The 22,404-nt window shown below is 35.8% G+C and overlaps 1 protein-coding gene across 1 annotated transcript; it reads right to left on the bottom strand.

Moving 5' to 3' along the window:
• Positions 1 to 12,029: 12,029 nt before the first annotated feature.
• On the bottom strand, positions 12,030 to 18,811 carry PDCD4 (Programmed cell death protein 4). The gene is made up of 9 exons (XM_012941182.3): positions 18,683 to 18,811; positions 18,310 to 18,651; positions 17,773 to 18,210; positions 17,652 to 17,737; positions 17,502 to 17,615; positions 16,576 to 16,800; positions 15,079 to 15,621; positions 13,780 to 14,030; positions 12,030 to 13,165 (listed from the first exon to the last, which is right to left on the bottom strand). The coding sequence occupies exons 3-9, from the start codon at positions 18,089 to 18,091 to the stop codon at positions 13,099 to 13,101; spliced, it is 1,605 nt and encodes a 534-aa protein (XP_012796636.1). The 5' UTR covers positions 18,092 to 18,210; positions 18,310 to 18,651; positions 18,683 to 18,811; the 3' UTR covers positions 12,030 to 13,098.
• Between the last annotated feature and the right edge of the window lie 3,593 nt (positions 18,812 to 22,404).

Raw genomic sequence — 22,404 nt, 5'->3', positions numbered from 1 at the left:
CATCAATTCAAACAGGCTGGTGTAAATACGTTGGAGCAATTGAAAACTTGCTTTGAAACTCAAATCTACTTTTATAACTCCTAACTGAGAAGAATGTACCTATCATAATAATTAGTCACCAGCCGCCTGACGTCTTTCACACAATAAACGTATTATGATTACTAGATATAACAATCTCTGTTATTTGGAGATAATTTATCCAAAGAGTTAAACTGATATTTTATAATAAAATATACTCATCAATGAGATATACAAATAACTTTGAAGAAATCCATCTATCTCCATTTAGTCAAGACTAATTCCCTTCACTAGTGTAGCTGAGGGCTACCGATTAGCTAATTTTACTCAACTAAAATTGAGGTTCATTTTTAACCAAACTTCCTTCCTTACATACGTACACTCAACAATACATTTAAAAGCTAAATTACTGAATAAAGATGAAGAAAATATACGTAGGTTCTATAGAATAGACAGATTGTGGTTAACAATGGGATCTAAAACTTTCGAGCTGTATGCGTCTGTATCACAGAGCTGACGTACACATGAAAACCAGAACCCATTACCTTTCACTAAAAACACCTAACACGTTATCCACTGAGTTACTAAGTCCAGCGAACGAGCTCTAGATAGGATGAAACACTTATCCTGCATTCCACTGCTAGCTATAACCCAACGATCTCATATAATCTTGTAACCACATGGCTATATCGGTGCATTCAACACAATATGGATTTATGTCGACAAGGAATGATCCAAATTAATTCGAGAATTATAACAACAAAATAATTTAAATTCTCCAATAACGATAGAAATACTTAGCTTTAATGACAAGAAAATAAATCGTTCGAGAGATGTGTAAGCTTTTGTATGAAATCAATAACTACTACTACTATTACTACTAGTGTAGTGGACGAGAGCACCGGTTAAACGATCAAATCAGTTAGACACACAATTACAGAATCAATCAGCATATTCTGAGAACCATGCGGTAAATTCTTCATTTGCAAAATGTCTATCAATTGTCTAAAACTTCATTGTTCCTTCATTTCCATATCAATTACTCTCTGTTATCGTTCCCTTCAATCTTCTCAACCTTTTGCTTCTAGGTATTGCACTTCTGACTGGTGATACATACTAATTATATCTGTCGACATCAGTAGCACACACCACAGTACTACTACTTGTATTACTAGAACCTCATCTAAAATTCTTTAAGTACAATGTTTTACATTTCCAAAAATTGAAGTAATGTTAGAATGAATAAAAATAGCATAAAACATCAAAAAAACTAAAGTACCATTTGAAGATCTAATTACGATGCCATTTAAGCATAATTTATAATTTATAGAAGGAACTATTATTCATCAGGTAAAATAAATACAAACTGATTTAATAATAGTAGCATTAGTAGTAATGGTTATTATTATTGTAATGGTGACAGTGTCAATAGTTGCACAGATACGAAGATATTTGATATAATTAGTCATATTCCTACAGTTATATACATTATTTGATTCCAATTTTTCAGAAAATTTAGAAAATATGGCAGAAAGTAAATCTGGTTAACTGGCAAGTTATTATTAACTAAGAAAAAAAAACTCGAAATAATACACATTTAGGTGAAAGAATTCAAAGAGAAGGTCTTAATAAAAGTTTCATAATGATTGATACTTATCAGAAAGACAAATGACCAATTCTAAAGTAACTGGTTATCGTCTAAGGACTCAAACTATAACCATTCTGTGTACAGAGTAGAGCTGTTATTATTAGGCTATTTTAACCATGAATAACAATCGATTGATATGTTTAAACTAATCGCTCACTGAGTAATAGCTTATATGATATTGATAAATCGTTAGCATCAATTAAATTCTAACGAACAAAGTGCATTACAATATTGATTCATGTAACCCATAAGTGTAAAAAATAAAGTTAACAAAACTTATTTGATTTGATAAAATAATATTATTGTTTTAGGATTTACTGTTTTACAACGGAACGAGCTACCAATTCTAGAAATAAATCAATAGATAGATAAACAGGTAAATAGAATGACAAACAGACAAAATGAAATAAATATTCCTAACAAAAAACTACACTGAAGTGTCTTATCAATGTAGATAGTAACAAAATAAAAATAAACAGGTAAGAAATAAACAAAAAAATGGTTAAAGAAATGAATTTTACTTTTAAAATGCATGATCTTTACCAATATCATTCAATGTTGTTATCAAATAGTCAACCATTGATTTTATAATGATTATTTCTACACAATAATTAAATTGTTATAATAATAAGAGGTTTGTGGAGATTTGTTCAATTTTCAATGTAGCTACTTGTCATACACAGATATCATCAGGAGAATCTATTGAAAACCAGAAATCATTGACACAACTATTGAATCCTACTAAAACTGAATAAAATTATTAAGCACTTACAATTCATCTTTTGCATAATAAACAGTTTATCTTTGATTATATATTTTATGTCTTCTTATAGACATTTATTGGTCAGTTAATAAATCACTAGTTGTTTCATCGTAACTGATATAATAATTTGATTGAAAAAACACTGTAGTCACAATTAGACTGTTACCATTGATTAGTAAATTAGATTTTGAATGCCGGATCAGTGGTTTAGAGGTTAAGCGTTCGTTTGCGAGACTGATAGGCCATGGGTTTGAATCCCGCGGAGCGGGTTGATGGATGCGCACTGCTGAGGAGTCCCATACTAGGACGAAATGGCTGTCCAGTGCTTCCAGGTTTTACATGGTAGTTTAGCTTTAGCTGGCTCATGAATTCAACCATTCAAGAAAATAGTGTATATCTTCATTTATAATGTGTGATTTTAAAAAAAAGATTGGTACTCACGTATTTGACAAATTTTAAAATAGTTTTTGTGACTTTGTATTTTCGAGTTCTCTGTTCTACATTGTCCGATTGTAGAGATTTTATTATCGTACTGGTCAGTAATTTCAGCGTTTACTTCATGAAGAAGTGAACTACTTAGTTATTCCACAAGCCTAATTTGTGATTGAATGTTGTCAAAGGTCTTGTTGTCGCTGAATTTCTTTGTACTGAGTTTAACTGTCTTTTTTCGTTAAACTGTGATCACGTTATTGATTAACTTCTTTTCAAATAACTTGATAGATAGTGTCGATTTTAATGTGATCACTGATCAGAATTTTATGCTTCCAGAAATTCCCTAGCATTCTTTGAATTTCCTCGATCCGGAATTTTTATGTTTGCTCAATCGAATCTATGTTCATAGTTGTCTACATGCATTAATATGAGTTATGACACATAATCTTGTTCCACTGTTAGTTTATGTTCATGTACCTTTCATGGCTACCTGATATCAATTGATGCATCATTGGAAATCAATAATCGCTCGATAGTTCCTTCATCTGGGCATTGAGAATTCTTCTTGACTATTCATTCACGAACATTCAAAGTAGATCAGAGATAATACTTGTAAGGTCTTGTGGTGAACAGAATATCTTCAAACCACTTGGTAAGGATTCTAAGATTCATATTTCTTAATTCATTCAATTTATCGTATAGCATGAAGAATGAAAATAAAGCATCATACTCGCTTCATCCAAACCTTCACAAAGAATTTATCTCAATGGTTGTGTACTTACTAGCGGTAACTGACTTCAAGACAAATTTTGTAATGAGAAATTTTCACCGCTAAATGTTAAATGTGTTCAAAGTGAATGATAGTTGATCAGTGTAGTGCTGATGGATTTCAAAGACGAATGAAATATTTCTCATGTGATCTCTTTTCAGTTTTCAGTGGTTCTTCTATTATTAACAGTTTGAGATGAAACTCAATACACACTCCTATGTGGAGTAACCAATAACCAGTAGCTCATATTTCGAATTTCATTTACTAGTGAATAAATATTCCTTTCGTAAAGGAGCATAGACATCCCACGAGCATTCTGAATCTAACTCTGTCCTGGGCAATCGTTTTGGGTTCTTTCCAGTTACTATTCATCTTTTTTGTGTCTGCTCCGAATTCTCGGAGCAGTGTGTTCTTCAGTCTCCCACTTTTCCGTTTCCCTTCAGGATTCCAAGTAAGTGAATGCCTCGTGATGCAGTTTAGTGATTTCCGAAATGTATACCCAATCCAATGGAAGTGGTTCCATTGTCTTTTTCTAATTACATCCTCAGATGGAACCTAGTTTGTTCTCTCCAATAGTAGGCTGTTGCTGATGGTTTCCGGCAAACGGATATTTAGTATATTGTGTAGACAATTGTTTAAAATACTTGCAATTGTCGATGATAGTTGTAGTAGTTCTCTACGTTTAACCTCCGTACAGTAGGACTGTCCTGACGTTCGTATTGATGATTCTTAGTTTGATATTGGTTGACTGACAGTTGTTTTGAGTTACATATATGCTTCAACTGTAGGACTGCTGTCCTTGATTTCCCAATCCTCGTCTTTACGTCTGCATCAGATACTCCATGTTCATCAACGATGCTTCCCAGGTATATTTCACACCTTCCAGAGCTTTTACGTGCATGTTTATGCCTACTGAGGCGGATGCAGCTGCTACGCTGGCTGTCTCTACATGCATTCTTTGGTGTGTATGGGATAGGAGAGCTAGATCATCTACGAAGTCCAAATCTTCTAATCGATTCCGAGATTTTCATTGTATTACATGTTTCGTCTCAGGTGTCGAGGTCTTCATAGTCCAGTCGACCACTAGAAGAAAGAGAAATGGTGGGAGTAAGCAGCCTTGTCTGACTCCAGTCCTCACTTGGAATACAACTGTCGGTTGTCCTCCATGCACGATTATGCAGTGTAATCCGTCGTATGAATTGCGGATGATGCTAACGATTTTCTCAGGTACACCAGTGTCGAAAGACGTTTTATAAAATCTTTCTATCCACACTGTCGAATGCTTTTTCATAACCAAGGGAGTTGGTATAGGAAGACGATTTCCATTCAATTGGTTGTCCAACGATGATTCGCAGTGTCGCGATTCGGCCAACGCACGATCGACCTTTACGAAATCCAACCTGTTGATCTCGAGGTTGGAGTCAACTGAATCTTCTTCTGGTTGAGCAACACTCTGATGAAAAATTTTCCTGGTACCGATAGTAGTGCTATACCTTTGTACCTCTCACATCTGCTCAGATCTTTATTCTATCGTGTCTTTATGAGGTGTCCTTCTTCCCAGCATGTCTGTGGCAGTTGTTCTTCCTCCCAAACCTTTCTGAATAAAATCTGAAGCATCCTTGCACTCACTCATTTGTATTTCTGACTTCATTGCTACAACTGGTATATTGTCAGGGGCGTCTGCTTTCCCAATCTTGATTTGTCTGTCCTCCAGTTCTTCAGTCTCAGTGATCGGCTTGCCTTCTTATATTTGAATGGTCACACCGCTTTACAATATATCCCCTCTAGTTTCTCTGTTGCATCATATGATTGTCTCATAATTCCATATTTTCCAGCATTTTCGGCTATCATTGCTAGTCCTCACACGTATTTCAGATTTTCGGTTCTGTGTATTCGGTCTATGCTTTGACTTTGTCTATTCTCGTTCGGTTATTGTTAATTGCTGTCTTCTTGTTCTTCCTTTCTTGAAAATTGTCCACGGTTTCAATAGAGATTCATTTCTTGTGATGATGCTTCTTGGGGCATAAAGCCTCCTGATATGTCGAAGTTGGTGTTTCTTTGATCCATTTCCAAATGTCATCCATAATAGTCTCTTCTTCTTTCATTCGGTCATGCAAGGCTCGGAACCTGTTGTTGAGAGCTATCCTGAATTCGTTGACTTTGCCAGTATCTAGAAGGAAGGCTGTATTGAACCTTTGTAATGCTGTCTCTCCAATGGTCCAGTGTTTCTTTAGCTTCAGTTTCATCTTGGCAACCACCAAATGGTGGTTGCCCTTCTGAAATTTTTATTGTTACAAATATGATCTATTTGGTTCTCTTTGGTGTGGTTCGGTGAGACCCATGTAGCTTTGGGTATGTGTTTTTACGAATATAGTTCCACCTATAACCGATTTGTTGAATGCACATAGATTTGAGAATCTCTCTCGATTTTTGTTTCTCCCAGTCAATCCTTGTTGTCACATGATATATTCACACCCGGTGTTGTCCATCCCGACTTTGGCGTTTAGGTCTCCCATCAGGATGATGCGATCCTTTATTGGGGATTCCGCTATGATTGATTGCAACCACTCATAGAACTGATCTTTATCGTTGGCGTTGCTGTCATTGGTGGGTGCATAACCTTGGATAAGATTCATTGTGATTCCCTCCGTCTTTGTTTGGAAGGATGCTTTGATGATTCTGGATCCATGAGATTCCCATTTTATAGGTACTCTTCGTGCTTCTTTAGACAATATCAGTGCAAATCGTTGTATGTGTGGAGCATTTTTTCCTTCATGATCAGAGTAAAATAGATTCTGTCGTGAACCTGATCTTTTCTGTATACCTTAGGTCCAATGGTTTTAACTTATTCCGAGAAACACCAGGTTGTATCTCCTCATTTCCGTAGTTATTTTGTTAGTCTTTCCTGTCTCTTACATTGTCCAGCCATTCCATGTGCCTATATTAACTATTACTATGTTTGTCAGAATTAGCGTCGGCATCATGGCTTCCGAAGAATTTCGGCGTTCACCATCAAAATTCATAATTCTTTTGAATGGAGATACTTCAACTGTCACGGTATAGTTTGAGTGATTTAAATAGTTTTTTGTGGTCAGTTTTTTTTTAGCATGGTTGTTTTCTATGGGATGGGGTTCCTAACACCCAGGGCCTTCGGTCTCGAATCCCGCTTGAGGGATCGTGGATGCGCACTGCTGAGGAGTCCCACAATAGGACGAAACGGCCGTCCAGTGCTTCCAGGTTTTCAATTGTGATGGTCTAACATCAATCGGTTTATGATCTCAATCAGATACTGTTATGTTTTGAATAAAAAAATTCCAAAGGTATCTTTTTTGTATTCTGTTTTTTTTTAATTATCTAGGAATGCTAACTAAATTTATGCTTTTTTTTTAGTGCATACCAACTTAAACTATTCACAAAAAAAATTACATTTTAAAACTTCCCTAGATTTTTTGTTATGTCTTCAGTTATGAACAGAAGTTTTTGTTTGATTGTTTATCTTTCTTAAATAAGTTATAACGTGAATCCTGTTCCTTTTCTATCAGATTCAATAATAAAAACTTAAAAGGCGTTGAAAAAAATCTTGCTATATATAATTAGTAGAACTTGTATTTATGAACAGTATAGGCTAAATAAGGTCAAAAACATGGCGCGTTAAGGTTTACTGGCTAACATTCAAACTCCTTTGTTTTTACATCGCTAACTTTTGCTATTTACAAAATTTATACTTTTCTTGTAATCAACACTAATGTATACAAGTCTTTATGTATAATTCACTCAAATTCAGTCAATAGATCAAATTCATAAAACTTGGTTGATAGGCTGAATAACTTAAGTTATTGATATGATGGGATATTTATTGATTCAAAGATGGTTTTCATCATGAACTGACATCAGTTGTTGAATAAATCAAAACTGAGAGGCTGTAGATGATTTCATTATCTTAAAATAGAAATTCTACAAGTTTAACTACTAATACTTTGAGGAATAAATTTTTATGAACTATTTCCTTTTTTAAAAGTGGACTGTAATCTTATGAACTCAGTTACTTCATGATATAGAGAGGCAATTTATCAGTTTTGTCGGTCTATATTTGTCTGAAAATTAAATGCTCTTGCACTTACAAGTTGTGTTTCCACACTAAAGTTTATCTCTATCAATAGAGTCACTAAATTTACGAAGTTTGCGATCGTTATATTACTAACCAATTTCGAAGCTGAAGCCACTAAACATGTAAGCTTTATAGTCAGATTTTGTTCACGAATCCTGTACATGAAAGAAATAAACGTCATTGATTACCATTTTCTAGTAATATTTGAAACTGACTAATAAGATATCATGAGCCTAGTCTTCCATCGGGAGAAAGCCTCTTTCCACCTTGTGTATGGGGATGATAAGGTTAGAGACCAAGTTCTGCAGTTATGAAAGAAAAATTATATTAACATGCAAAGCACATCTGCTAGGATGGCAGAGGCCGTCTATTTCACTCGGATTTTTAGCAAGCTGTTGAAACAGTTACAAGATTCATATATTTGGATATCTATAAGTTTCTCTGGCTCGGTGAGATCAACCTAGGTATATTGAAATCTGGAACAGGCCAATCTGGGTAACCATAAACGCCGCCATGACAATATTCAGGGTTCAAAATGTTGGATGTATTCAGCATCAGTGAGAGCAGTTGTCCTTTAGGCTCGTACAACCTGGCCTCTCTAAGGTGAGGATACCATAAGTCCCTCAATTCCATCAATCTTTGTCCCGAAAGATAAGTTGTGTTCAGGGACAAAACTGTTGAAGTAATTTCGAAGTCAGGAAAAGTTTGCAGTCATATATGCGGACCATTGGAATGTTTCGGTCAAGAGGTCTGATGTTGTGATTTGAAGCGAGTTCGAATTCATTACAGCATATCATTTCTAAATTGTACATCATGTTGAAAATATTCTTATAACTATACTTTGAACACAAAATAGTTGAAGAGTTTGCTTAAAAAACTTATGCGCCACATTGAGACTCATGTTAGAAGCTTCATAATTCATTGACTGATCTATGACATTCTTTTTCACAGATATTTAATCTACTGAAATCATAATGAACCCTTAAAGGGATTCACCTTCATTCGTAACGGCAAGAATCATAGTTTTCTCTTAGCACTAATTTTGAGGGAATTCGGGAATATTTTACATTAAAAACTAGAATTTTGAGGTGTCTACAAATGATGTATAAAATACCTTTAATTTGGAATGAGATTTAGGAATCCCATTGGCATGTCAAAATTACCTTAGTTTCATTCTATTAAGCAGAAATAAAGTCTTTTAAATTTACGATATAATTTGATCAAATATTCGTTCTATGTTACTTATCTCTTGTCCAACTGGATTGCCGGGTATATCAAAACTCCCCAAAATCATTAAAATAGATAAGATTTCACTTTCCAGGTAATCGATATTCAACAATGCATGATTTCATCTTAATAAAAATTGTCTACGATGTAAAGCCATACATAATAAATTAGGTTAAAAAGAATTGATGTATGAATTAATTAACCTTGACTATCACTGTTTATTTGACCTGGTGAAAAAACTCATGTATAATTTGAAAATATCAACATTTAAATATCTCTAGTCATTCACAAATATCAATAATAATAAAACTGGAAGTAAATAAACTTTACAAGAATTAACCAATGAGATTGTAGTAAGAAACATCACATGACCTATATTGTAATAGCTGTTATTTATTTATTCTGTGACCTTGAAGCTTGCTATTCATAACAAGAGTTCAACTGATATACGTAAAGGTTTCATTTATTCACGTGATGTGTTGTTACATGACAAAAATAAGTACAAATATCGTTTTTTAAATGGTAAAAAAAATATTCCACCAACAAATTTTACAAAAAAAGAGGCTGAAATAATTTCTTAATTAAACAAAATAGGTCGATGTTTCCCTGAACCATAAAGTAAGGACGAAAATTATTTTCAGAGGAGAAAACGACTTTATAAAATATTAAATTTATGTTTCTTTTTTCCCTATTTGTTCACATTACAAAGGAAATAATAAAAAAATAATATCTCGAATGAACATTTCAAGAAGGTGAAAATACAAAATTAATGCTTAGTACATTTCTAACACATTTTAGCCAACTCTTTGTTGACATATTAGAAGTTTGGAATATTTTGTAAGGAGTAAATAGAATGGAGAGGAAGGGTAATATGACCTAAATAAGCTACATGGAATACACATAATCCACTTTAGTAAAAAGGTATTAGGTTACAGAAACTAACTTAAATGGGAACTCACTTATTTGAAGGGATAACACTGAATTATTACGAAAAAATTTTTTGCCACTGTGTACTAACTTGAGAAATTGTAACAGGTGGAATTCAACCTCGTCACCAGTGGAACAGTCATCAACGACGAAGGTGATGAACAGCAGTGTTATGTTGAAGGTTGACTGGAGTTGGAAACATGAAGCACTGTACTGCAACTCAGTGATCCAAAAGTAACGTGTTCACAACAACTAAGACATTGTTATGCTTGCCACTTTTGAAAATTCTTCAACTGGAGCCAAAACAGATATTCAGTGCTCCCTGAGTCTGTAGCTGATATCAGATTATGATGAGGATTTTCTTGCTATTAGCAACTACATGAGTAAACTTATAGTGACTTGAGATTGAATGTTTGCGTGTTCAGGAAACACAAGCTATTTCCCATTTAAACCTCTAAATTAAAGACACTTTGTAAACTAACTTTGTATCGTGGTGAAATTCTGAAGTATAAAGTCACTGTCCACTGATTGTAGCACCAAACATGAGATGATGGGGATTTGTAACTGAGTAGGATTCTGGAGGTACACTATTTATTGAGCTTGATGGTTTAATCATTAAGTCCCGAATGTCTCTATACAAAACCATCGCATACTTCAAAAGGAAGTAGGTTGTGAGAGTCCCTTCACAATCGACCAATAGCTTGTTCGGTTGGTAAGACATCTGAATGGTTGCTGCCTCCAACGCAACGATGGACAGCAATCAATCAATTAACTGTGGGAAAATTGTAGTACTTCACTTCTTTTCGAAGTATTTATAAATGACTAACCTTTTACTATATAAATGTCACCAATGATTTCTGTCTCAATGCCAAGCCTATGAAATTTGTTATGAAATGTCAATGACTGCCTTCTCACGGGAATGTTGTTTACAAAATCCAGAAGACGAAAATCAATTGTTTGGCATGCTAACTGGGTTGATGGACATACAGAATCCGCCTAGGAAAGTTGGGAAACCCTTAGATTGAGAGGACGAAAAGCGAATGTCCGGCGCTTTAACCGGGTTGATGGACATGGAGAGTCCACCTAAGGGAGTTGGGAAACCCTGATTCCAAACTACTGGTGCATATGGGCTCCAGTATCCTGAAGGGACAAATGGCGTTTGAACCAATCGTTGGTCACCGGCTACCATGGGACTGCATCTCCTCACGATACTTCACTGTCTTGCGGATCAGACCTTCAGTTCGAAGGCTCCTAACGTCGCTCCACTGCCCTGTGGACCATACCTTTAGACCAAAGGCTCGTGGAGTGGGCTCCTAAGAAGACTATGTGCTTGGTTTGGACACACTAGCAGTACCCAAACTTACTGATTTATATGGCCCATATATACTTTCGTGCCCCCTAAGTACGTTTTATGTAATTAAATAAAATAACATGATGATACCTCCTAACCCATAGTGAGGTTAAGGCAAGAAGGATCTAAAACGTTTCCCTTAATTCCATTTTACCAGAATACAGATATACTTTATAAGTAACGATTAGGGTCAGAATCCCATCTATACGACTAAGGGTACATGAATAATAACATAGCTGGTTGAAGCTAGTAAGTAGTTTTCTGAATGACCTGTAAAGATAGAAAGAATCAGTGGCTAGAAAGGTTTACCGATATGGTCGTCAACTAATAACTATAAATATGTACTCATTCTACCAAAAGATGAGTATTAGGTTTTTTTAAATAGATTTAACGGCTACTTGCGGCACTGTTTACAACTGAATTTACCAGTTATTTTACAACATTTAATAGGTAGGAAACTACCTTAAATCATTGTACGTTTTCAGGTGCTACATATTGATAAAAAGAGTAAGAATATTTCGATACACTTTGATTAGTAAACGGAATACACCCACGATCATTCCGATTACATTTCATCTCTGTTTCAACATTTTATTTTATCATGCTGAGCCATCCTTTCCCAATGATAATTTCCCTATCTATCTTTTGATGAATACTTAAGCCAATAACAATCAAACGATTATTAAACTTTCCTTGTTTAAAATTTTTTTTATTTTTTAATACCTTTGTTTATTTAACCTCACTGTCACCATGTATAACAAATTTATTATCATCCTGTAAAAATAAGTATATATATTTGCGATTGTACAGCTTTGAAAATGAGTTCGCCGAACTAATCTGTCTTATTTAATTTGATTAGTAACTAGTGAAAGTGAAAAATCTTGGTAATCCTATTATACAGGCACAACTACAATCAGATGGTATTAGTCAGTTAATCATAATCAACGTAAAACCTGGAACATATATGTTGGATGAACTCCCCATACCGTATCGGCACGAAAAGATGAAGTCAGCAAAATGAATAACGAAGTATTTAAAAACCACCTAGTAGCAGCAAACATGATAAAGACTAAGCGTTGGTAATACGGTTCGAAAAGATAGAAAGAGATATATGTGGAGGAATAATGGAATTCAACTTATAAGCCGATAAATATCGTCTGCTGAGGTAGATATTGGTTAAGTATATGTAATACATGTCTTAATCACTTTCATTGATGAGGATATACAATTAGATCAGTTAATTTGTCACCTATGGTGAAAACTCTAAGCCTGACCTTATCATTGCTAAATCAGTGTGTTCCAATTTCATACTAAATAACAAAACGCTTAAAACAACATATATAAGCGAACAATTTTCCTTTTGACTAGATTCTCATCACGCATTACTTTAGTATACAGTAAAATTTATATGCATGTGTGAAATTATTAAACCAAATTTTTTTCAATTATTTTATATTTAGGCACAGAGAGGAAATGTTGACATGATTTGAATGTGAAACATCATTAGGAAAAATGACATGAAAGAATAGAATGAAACAAATAGAACGTAAGCGACACGTTATGCAGAAAAAAATATGTAAGACCGGTTGCCATCACACCAGAAATGAGCCAAAAATAGATTTATTCAGTGTTTACATAAACTAAAATGCATATTCAACAAAAACCTGATAGGAAAAACAAACCACCACTGACAGATATCTTAACACATACTAACATTGATGAAAAATAGACAGAACGAAATGTTTGAAATAATACTAATGAAAAATTCGGCTGCAGACAGTGAAGCTAAATTTAGGATTTAGCAATATGAGCGATCACCGGGCCCCGTTTATTCATGGCCTCTTGAATTAGTCCTTCACCAGGGTTTCGAACTATTAGTTCTATAGATTGAATCAGTCTCTGAGATGAAACGTTTACGAGGTCTGAAAGAAAATGATACATCAGAGTAAAAGATATTTGAAAGACTGATGGGTTGCGACGTATACACAAAATTTATAATGAATACACCCCGATGGTGTTGTACACCATGAATTTCCTCTTGAAAGACGAACACTAAATGGTACCGTGTTTAAGTGACATTTTCTAAGCCATTGAGTGATAGTATGAAGCAACATTTGTGTGGTGATTGAAATCTCCAACTGGCTGATTTGTCAATTTCTAATCATAATTATTTTGGGCTAAATATACATATATGCTTTGGGCTAGTAAATACATCTCAAATATTACCAAATATACCAGACATGGCTTAAAATTATAATACTTCGAGCCTCCAGTAGCTAGGTCTTGATAAGCCATGTTGAGTGAACAATTAGTGGTCAATCTATCTATATACTGATATTTATTGGAGACGGACTGGCCAACAGTTCCCATAAGTCTTGCACTTTCATGGAAAAATAAGTCGTTTAAACAATATATATGGCGATCTAATGTAAGAACCTTAATTTTAAATCCGATAACTGGTTATAATATGTGTCGATTTATAGCACAGGAGAAACGTAATGATTTGAAATGCAGACAAATTAGTGTATGAACTTACTTGGTAGTAAATTCGTTAGCTAACTTTCTTGGTATGAAACCAGCTTTAATGGCTCCGTTCATAAATAATTCCATTAACGTGTAGGCAGCAGGTACATCTATTTGTAGGTCTGGTAATTCAGCATAAACACGTTTGACACCCAGAGTTAACTGGTCTATTGTCAAAACAACTGAAGCACATAATTCCTTCAGTAAACGAATAACACGTTCACGTGCATCCTCTGTGCTTATTTCTATAGCCATTATAATTGACTAAAAAAGATTTAGAAAGGGATTTTGATAATAAGAAGTGATTAAATAAGCTTCAAATATTACAGTGAGACATTACTACATTCACACGTTTTAGTTCCATAAAAGCTAGTACCTGCCCGAAACAACTACAAACTGCTTCTCTTAAGAATAGTTAGGTGAACTAGACTTCATAATTACACGCATTAGACTACTAGCCCTAGTGTTTGTTACACTTGGTTATCAAACACTGATGAGATGAGGGTTAAGGTCGCACCCTTAAGGGTTGAAAGATAGTTTCAAATCAGTAAAAAATTCAAGATGAGCACTGGCAAATAATATAAGGATAGTGCAGAACTGGTCATATTAATCATTTGTTTGAACTGTTAAATTTCAACTATCTAAAACCCAAATCCACTCAAAAATTTGTAAACCAGTGTAAACGTCTGTGGAATGGAATAGCCGCCCAACTTACAGACCAAGTAAAAATCTGAAGAAAATCAGTTAACAATCGTTTAGGTATCGAATTTAACGGGTCATTATTTACCATTGCATACACCTAATATCAAATTGCAGAGGTGATATAAAGTCACAGAAAAAGGTAATATGACCTCCAAGTTGTTTTTGTTAACTAAACGACACCATCACTTTAATTAACAATCAAGCGTGAAATTGTATGATGTAACTTGGATATGTATACTCTGTGTTTGTAACCTTTGCAGTCAAAACCATAACACATATGATATTGAAAAACCTTTTGAATTCTGACTTTTTTTCACGATAGTTGATGTGACTCATTTGCCATCGGATGACAAGTTATTTGTATACTATAAAACGTTACCTCATATGGAGATACGAATGTTCAGTCGGACATATCAATCAGTATTCCACCAATCTTAAAATGCACACTAACTATTTTCAAAGTTATACTTTGTATGGTAAATGGAAAATTAAAAACTCTCCGTAAAAATATAAGATATAATCATGAAATTTACATAAATATATTGATCAGGACTAGCAAAATTTCGTTACAAGAACTGTCAAAGAATTAAGTATATTCTGCTAAACTCACCTGGAAAACAAGCTCATGTCGAAAATGAGGGGCATCTAGTTCTAACAGTGCTGCAGTAGCTTCGTCAATATCATTTGATTCAATGAATGACTTGACTAATCTTTTGATTTTTTTCACTAGCATTTTTGTAGCTTTTGGGCCAGCGGGTACACCCCAAATGTTATCCAATCTAGCATAGGCATGTCTTAGAGTTAGAATACTTTCAGCTCTGTTCAGAGCCTCAAGAGCTAGGTCTGGACGGGACATATTGACGGTTATCAAGCTTGATGCAGAGCCAATACCACTGCTAGCAGAGGTGTCCACAGATACTGAGCCACCAGAACTGCTGTCACTAAAGTTGCGAGTACCAACTCGAATTGTATTTTGTGAGTTGGAATGATTTGATTTAGTAGAGACCGTGATAGCGTTTTCCGATTCGCCTGTCTCAGTTTGGAGAGGGCTGCTACTAGGTGAAACCTGAGATAGAATATTTCTCTGCAGCTCAATAAATTTGGGAGGGAGGATATCATCTGTAACTGCTCTTGCTATAAAACGCCCAATATACTAAGACAGAGAAGATGAAAACATGTCATATTTTAAATGTTTGGCTGAAAATGAAAATATGAACCAAGTTTAAGCAAAACGCTTAACAGTTATGTTTTACTTCACAGTAATGGTAATAAACTGTTGCCTTTTCCAGTCTGTTTAAACAATTGCAATCTATACTCTTAGCTTCCAGATCTATCGAAAAATGCGAGACAATCGTGTATTGGTTTCAAATGATACATCTTTAATTTTATAATGGCGAAAAATAAAGACACAAATAGGATATACGGGTACATACACGAGCTTATTGTTTGACTAAGCGTCGAACGACTGTGTTTTCGAGGTTAGTGTACGTTACATATCACTGAATGTCATATAAAAAAGAAAGGTGGCAGCTAACACATTCCAAATACTCCTCTATGTTCTGAACGCTTGCCATATACCTTGTTCGTTTATTTGGACACAAACAGTGGTATAAGGGGGCACCAAATACATGTGTCACACAATAAGAATGAGGCCATTAGCAGTAACCATTGATTTGCGTAAGGACTGAGATACTGCCCGGGCACCAAAACCTTGAGTAAATAAATGAGGTGTTTGTCAATTAGTTACATAATCTAATTGTTCTGTAAGGTTTTCCTATAATGAAGATGCAGTAATTGCTTTACTCCAAAATTTATATTGGTGACAATGATACCTGGTAGTTCAGGATAAAGTTGAAAAAGATATTTTAGACTCGTTTTGTATGAGAGGCAAAGTAGGACCTTGGAAATATTCAGTAATACTTCTAATCATCACATAACTATGATGAAGAGAATTTAAAAACAATGTGCACTTTAAGGGGAACTTTTAAAAAGTATTTGTGTGAAAAGAGCTTATGTTAAAGTTTAGTATAAATTTTGCTGTGGGGTAAAATATATGGTCTGTTAATAACAGAAACTTTACCATTAAGAAATATGTTCACAAACATACCTCAGGCACTTTGGGGACATCAATGATGAGATCACCAATTTCACTGAAAACAAGTTGGAATCCTTGTTGAATGTGAGCATGATTGAGGACTTTGCCACACATGTCTGACAGCAGTTCTGATGTTAGCTCGCATTGTGTTTGTCGATGTTGAATGGCAAGAGTAATTGCCAAATATGGAAGTCGACGACGTTGATGTCCCGCAAGACTCATATCCGAAAGAACATCCTGAAAGGACACCGAATAAGTTCAATGTAAAGGCTATCTTATCCAAATTTACTGGAAGACAAACAAATCAAAGAAAATATTTTTCCACACTAAGGTCACGAAAATAGTAATTGGTTACGGCTTTCGGACTTATTACGACGGAAACCAGTGGAAATCCTTCCATGACCGTTCATTATACTTTTTATAAGTGGGATGGGTTTTGTTAACTGAAAGTTATTTTGTGACTACCTTCCACTGAGTTATATCTTAGTAAACACTGCTTCTTTCAATTATACTACTCTTCCCTCTTTTACTTCTCTGGAATATTACCTCTTTTTTTCTGTCGCATTCCTGAAGCTCTGTTTTGTCCCAATTCCTGATAATCCAAAAGGATGAAAAACGACTTATTAACTGTAGAACTCTGGTTTCTTTTCGAATGGTACGGATCTACACATTGTAACACCAAAAAATATCAAGCGGACGAATGGGCTGTTTACAAAGGCTTAACATATAAATATTAGGTCGCACATACGATACAACCGCTCTTAAGGTTGAACCAACAAATTTCAAACTAACAATGGTGATGCTGCTTCCCTAACTTACTGAGTAAAACCTAAGTTAGGTGAAAACACTTAGAAATAAACAAAAAAGGTTGAGTAAGTATAATCAGAAGGTAGATTTACTGTAAACAATAACTATAGAACAACAATGGGATGACTTACAATAACCTCCTGAGTTTTGCCGTGTATGAAAAACTCGTTCATCAATGAAATGAAAGTCTTTTCAAATATATCATCAGCCAGAGTTGGCTGAAACTCATCAAACGTAACAGGTGCCTAAACCAATATATGCTGTAAGGATAGGATACTTACATCCACATCAGAATCAAAGTCAGGATCCTCAGGATCCAACTCGATCTCATCCAAAACGTCAGTAGGATCGTCATGCTTTCCACCACCTACAGCAACTGCAAAACTTTTCATACAAACTTACGTTTGCTAGGTAATTTGCGTCCATCTCGTGACTTTTTGCTATTCTTGCCATAAGGCAAACGACTACCAGAGAGCTGGACTTTGTGAAGTGCAGCCGTTAATTTATGCAAGTCAGAAGGAATTCCATCGATTGTAAGACCGTTTGTACCAGAGTGGCTGAACGAGGCTGAGTGGTAGCGTTTCTTCTTTCCATGTGGCACTAATGGACCTTTCTGGGATTTATCAAAAGACGGTGGCGGCCAGATCATTTCCCCTGCTGACTCCTCGCCGCTCGCAGCGCCTCCATCACCAGAGAAAACAGTTTGCCCTCTCTTGGACATTTATGGGGTATTTGCCTCTGCTCCAGATGGTGGGAATGAGTTTGGTGAAATTCACCTAGTTGTTTTTGTCCAGTATTTGATCAGTAATTGTAATAATCCCTGAGACGGCAATCGACGATCTACAATATAGAAGATTGGAGTTTGTAAACTTTAGCGGTCGCCAAGAGAATACACCTGACCAAGGCTGAAAATGTCTCGAGATGAAACTGTATACTTACGTTTGCAATCAAAGTTTATATCGTCTATGGTTTCTGATTATAATTAGCGTCTATGGAGGATGCTTATGTGTAAAAACAGCAATATACAGTATAGGAATTTATACATTTTTAGATAAGACACACCAGTTGTCTTTTAAAACAAGTGTTGGTGAAACATCCCCAGTAACCCTTTAAATTATGCTAAAGTAACATTGCTCGAGCAGTCTTATTGTATCACAAATTTAATTTCGCCTACTTCTAAAGAAAATGCTTAATGATTTCACTTGACCCTATCTACCCCAATCTAATAACAGGTCAGTACATGTGTTAGGTAATTCTTCGGAACGAGGAATATCAGTTAGGCTGTAAAAATAAAGAACGACTACCAACAAACCTTTAATACTACCACTACGTACCCAGACAATTGGAATGGCGCTTGAATATGTATTTTGTATTGCTTAATTTCAACAAATCATTAAGACAAAAACCAAAAGGCAGGACGAATACGTTTCCTTCACCTTCATCATATCCTAATTGATCATCAGTGCGGTTTAATGATAAATAATATGTCTAGATAAAACACTTGGTTTTTGAGCTTATTTTTGTACCAGATAACTAAAATTGTGGAAAAATAAGGAATATATCCCTAGTCTATTAAGTCACAATTATTATGATGGCCTTAGAGATGATCGCTGCTAGAGGTAATGAATAAGTGAGACAAGCAATCTTTAATAAATCCCCGATATGAGTAGCTATGTAAACGTCCCTCATTTATATTATTGATGTTAGTTTCATTCAACATGCCACTAACCAAAGGCGATCGGCCAAACATCCGTACAAGATGACGGCTCTGTACGCCGTATAAAAAACTACTTATGATAAACTGGAAGCTCGGATATAATATGCTACCATACCTCTGGAAAGAATTCTTAGTATCTATAGTGAAACAGCGACCACCAGTATAAAAGTAGAAATTTTGATGGAGGCTCATGAATGCAGAGAAAAATATCACGGCTGATACACTTAACTACTACATGAAGTGAATAGAGTTTCACTCAAAAGACCTTAGTGAACATAATATCAAGAACCTTCAAAGTTCACTGCTTCACATCTACAACCAAGAACCAGCTTAGATTGATCACTTCCCGATATATCGGTAGCATATTTAATATCGAGGACTTCAAAAGCTATTGATTTTGGTGAGTCATCCACCGCTACAATTATGAATGCAGGAGAAACGATATTTGGGGGGGAAACTAACTTTAACGATAACCAGAAATGAATTGAAGCGGACCCAGGAACATGAAGGGTTATAGAGGCATGGTTTGTTCTCGTAGTCATAAACCGTTCAACAGCTCAGTTATTAGGGGTGTAATAGCAAATAAATCTTCAAAATAGATGGTCCTGTAAGTCTTTGACATTGCTGCTGACTTCATTAATTCTACAGGACGCAACCTAGTTGAAGAACCCGGTCACTCATCCACACCAGCTCACGAGTGGGTATACCATGTTACGTACTCCTTAAAAACTCTATCTGGCTTAGATCAAAAGACTCTCAACTTTTCGACAACCCTCCAGATATATTCCCAAACATCCCAAATATCACATGCTTCTGATTTGACTGAGTTAATAACCTTCGATTATAAAGATTACACAGGCACAGGCACTTTCAGACCTTGAATATCTGTGGAACTTTTATAGGATAGATTCACTACAGCCTTCCTTCTAGATACATGCAAACTCAACGAATTCAGGTTAGCTCTCAACAACAGGTTCCAAGAAAGGAAGAACAAGAAGACAGCAGTTAACGATAACCGAACGAGAACAGATTAGGTCAAAGCACAGACCGAATACACAGAAGCGAAAATATGAGAGAAGAGGAGCTTTAGAACAGAAAATCTGAAATACGTGTGAGGACTAGCAATGATAGCCGAAAATGCTGCAAGGGATGAAATTATGAGACAATTACATGATGCAAAAGGGAAAGTAGAATGTATATATTGTGAGACGGTGTGATCATTCAAATATGAAGAAGGCAAGCGGATCACTGATATTGAAGGACTGGAGAACAAACAAATCGAAAGTGGGAAGGCAGACGACGAAATTCTTTGGAAGCCATAATGCCGACGCTAATTCTGACAATCATAGTAATAGTTAATATAGGCACATGGAATGGCTGGACAATGTAAGAGACAGGAAAGACTAACAAAATAACTACGGAAATGAGGAGATACAACCTGGTGTTTCTCGGAATAAGTTAAAACCATTGGACCTAAGGTATACAGAAAAGATCAGGTTCACGACAGAATCTATTTTACTCTGATCATGAAGGAAAAAATGCTCCACACATACAACGATTTGCACTGATATTGTCTAAAGAAGCACGAAGAGTACCTATAAAATGGGAATCTCATGGATCCAGAATCATCAAAGCATCCTTCCAAACAAAGACGGAGGGAATCACAATGAATCTTATCCAAGGTTATGCACCCACCAATGACAGCAACGCCAACGATAAAGATCAGTTCTATGAGTGGTTGCAATCAATCATAGCGGAATCCCCAATAAAGGATCGCATCATCCTGATGGGAGACCTAAACGCCAAAGTCGGGATGGACAACACCGGGTGTGAATATATCATGTGACAACAAGGATTGACTGGGAGAAACAAAAATCGAGAGAGATTCTCAAATCTATGTGCATTCAACAAATCGGTTATAGGTGGAACTATATTCGTAAAAACACATACCCAAAGCTACATGGGTCTCACCGAACCACACCAAAGAGAACCAAATAGATCATATTTGTAACAATAAAAATTTCAGAAGGGCAACCACCATTTGGTGGTTGCCAAGATGAAACTGAAGCTAAAGAAACACTGGACCATTGGAGAGACAGCATTACAAAGGTTCAATACAGCCTTCCTTCTAGATACTGGCAAAGTCAACGAATTCAGGATAGCTCTCAACAACAGGTTCCGAGCCTTGCATGACCGAATGAAAGAAGAAGAGACTATTATGGATGACATTTGGAAATGGATCAAAGAAACACCAACTTCGACATATCAGGAGGCTTTATGCCCCAAGAAGCATCATCACAAGAAATGAATCTCTATTGAAACCGTGGACAATTTTCAAGAAAGGAAGAACAAGAAGACAGCAATTAACAATAACCGAACGAGAATAGACAAAGTCAAAGCATAGACCGAATACACAGAACCGAAAATCTGAAATACGTGTGAGGACTAGCAATGATAGCCGAAAATGCTGGAAAATATGGAATTATGAGACAATCATATGATGCAACAGAGAAACTAGAGGGGATATATTGTAAAGCGGTGTGACCATTCAAATATAAGAAGGCAAGCCGATCACTGAGACTGAAGAACTGGAGGACAGACAAATCAAGATTGGGAAAGCAGACGCCCCTGACAATATACCAGTTGTAGCAATGAAGTCAGAAATACAAATGAGTGAGTGCAAGGATGCTTCAGATTTTATTCAGAAAGGTTTGGGAGGAAGAACAACTGCCACAGACATGCTGGGAAGAAGGACACCTCATAAAGACACGATAGAATAAAGATCTGAGCAGATGTGAGAGGTACAAAGGTATAGCACTACTATCGGTACCAGGAAAATTTTTCATCAGAGTGTTGCTCAACCAGAAGAAGATTCAGTTGACTCCAACCTCGAGATCAACAGGTTGGATTTCGTAAAGGTCGATCGTGCGTTGGCCGAATCGCGACACTGCGAATCATCGTTGGACAACCAATTGAATGGAAATCGTCTTCCTATACCAACTCCCTTGGTTATGAAAAAGCATTCGACAGTGTGGATAGAAAGATTTTATAAAACGTCTTTCGACACTGGTGTACCTGAGAAAATCGTTAGCATCATCCGCAATTCATACGACGGATTACACTGCATAATCGTGCATGGAGGACAACCGACAGTTGTATTCCAAGTGAGGACTGGAGTCAGACAAGGCTGCTTACTCCCACCATTTCTCTTTCTTCTGGTGGTCGACTGGACTACGAAGACCTCAACACCTGAGAGGAACCATATAATACAATGAAAATCTCGGAATCGATTAGAACGTTTGGACTTTGCAGTTGAT

The sequence above is a fragment of the Schistosoma haematobium genome, chromosome 2, assembly GCF_000699445.3.
Source record: "Schistosoma haematobium chromosome 2, whole genome shotgun sequence".
NCBI lineage: Eukaryota > Metazoa > Platyhelminthes > Trematoda > Strigeidida > Schistosomatidae > Schistosoma > Schistosoma haematobium.
This window is presented reverse-complemented; position numbering and strand designations above follow the sequence as displayed.

What these genes read in the sequence shown, in the direction of transcription:
- PDCD4 (XM_012941182.3), bottom strand. Translation starts at nt 18,091, where the DNA reads ATGTCCAAGAGAGGGCAAACTGTTTTCTCTGGTGATGGAGGCGCTGCG. An exon ending in ATGTCCCCAAAGTGCCTGAG is followed by an intron (nt 15,622 to 16,575) that starts GTATGTTTGTGA and finishes TCTCTGTCTTAG; the next exon opens with TATATTGGGCGTTTTATAGC. An exon ending in GCTAACGAATTTACTACCAA is followed by an intron (nt 13,166 to 13,779) that starts GTAAGTTCATAC and finishes ATTTTCTTTCAG; the next exon opens with ACCTCGTAAACGTTTCATCT.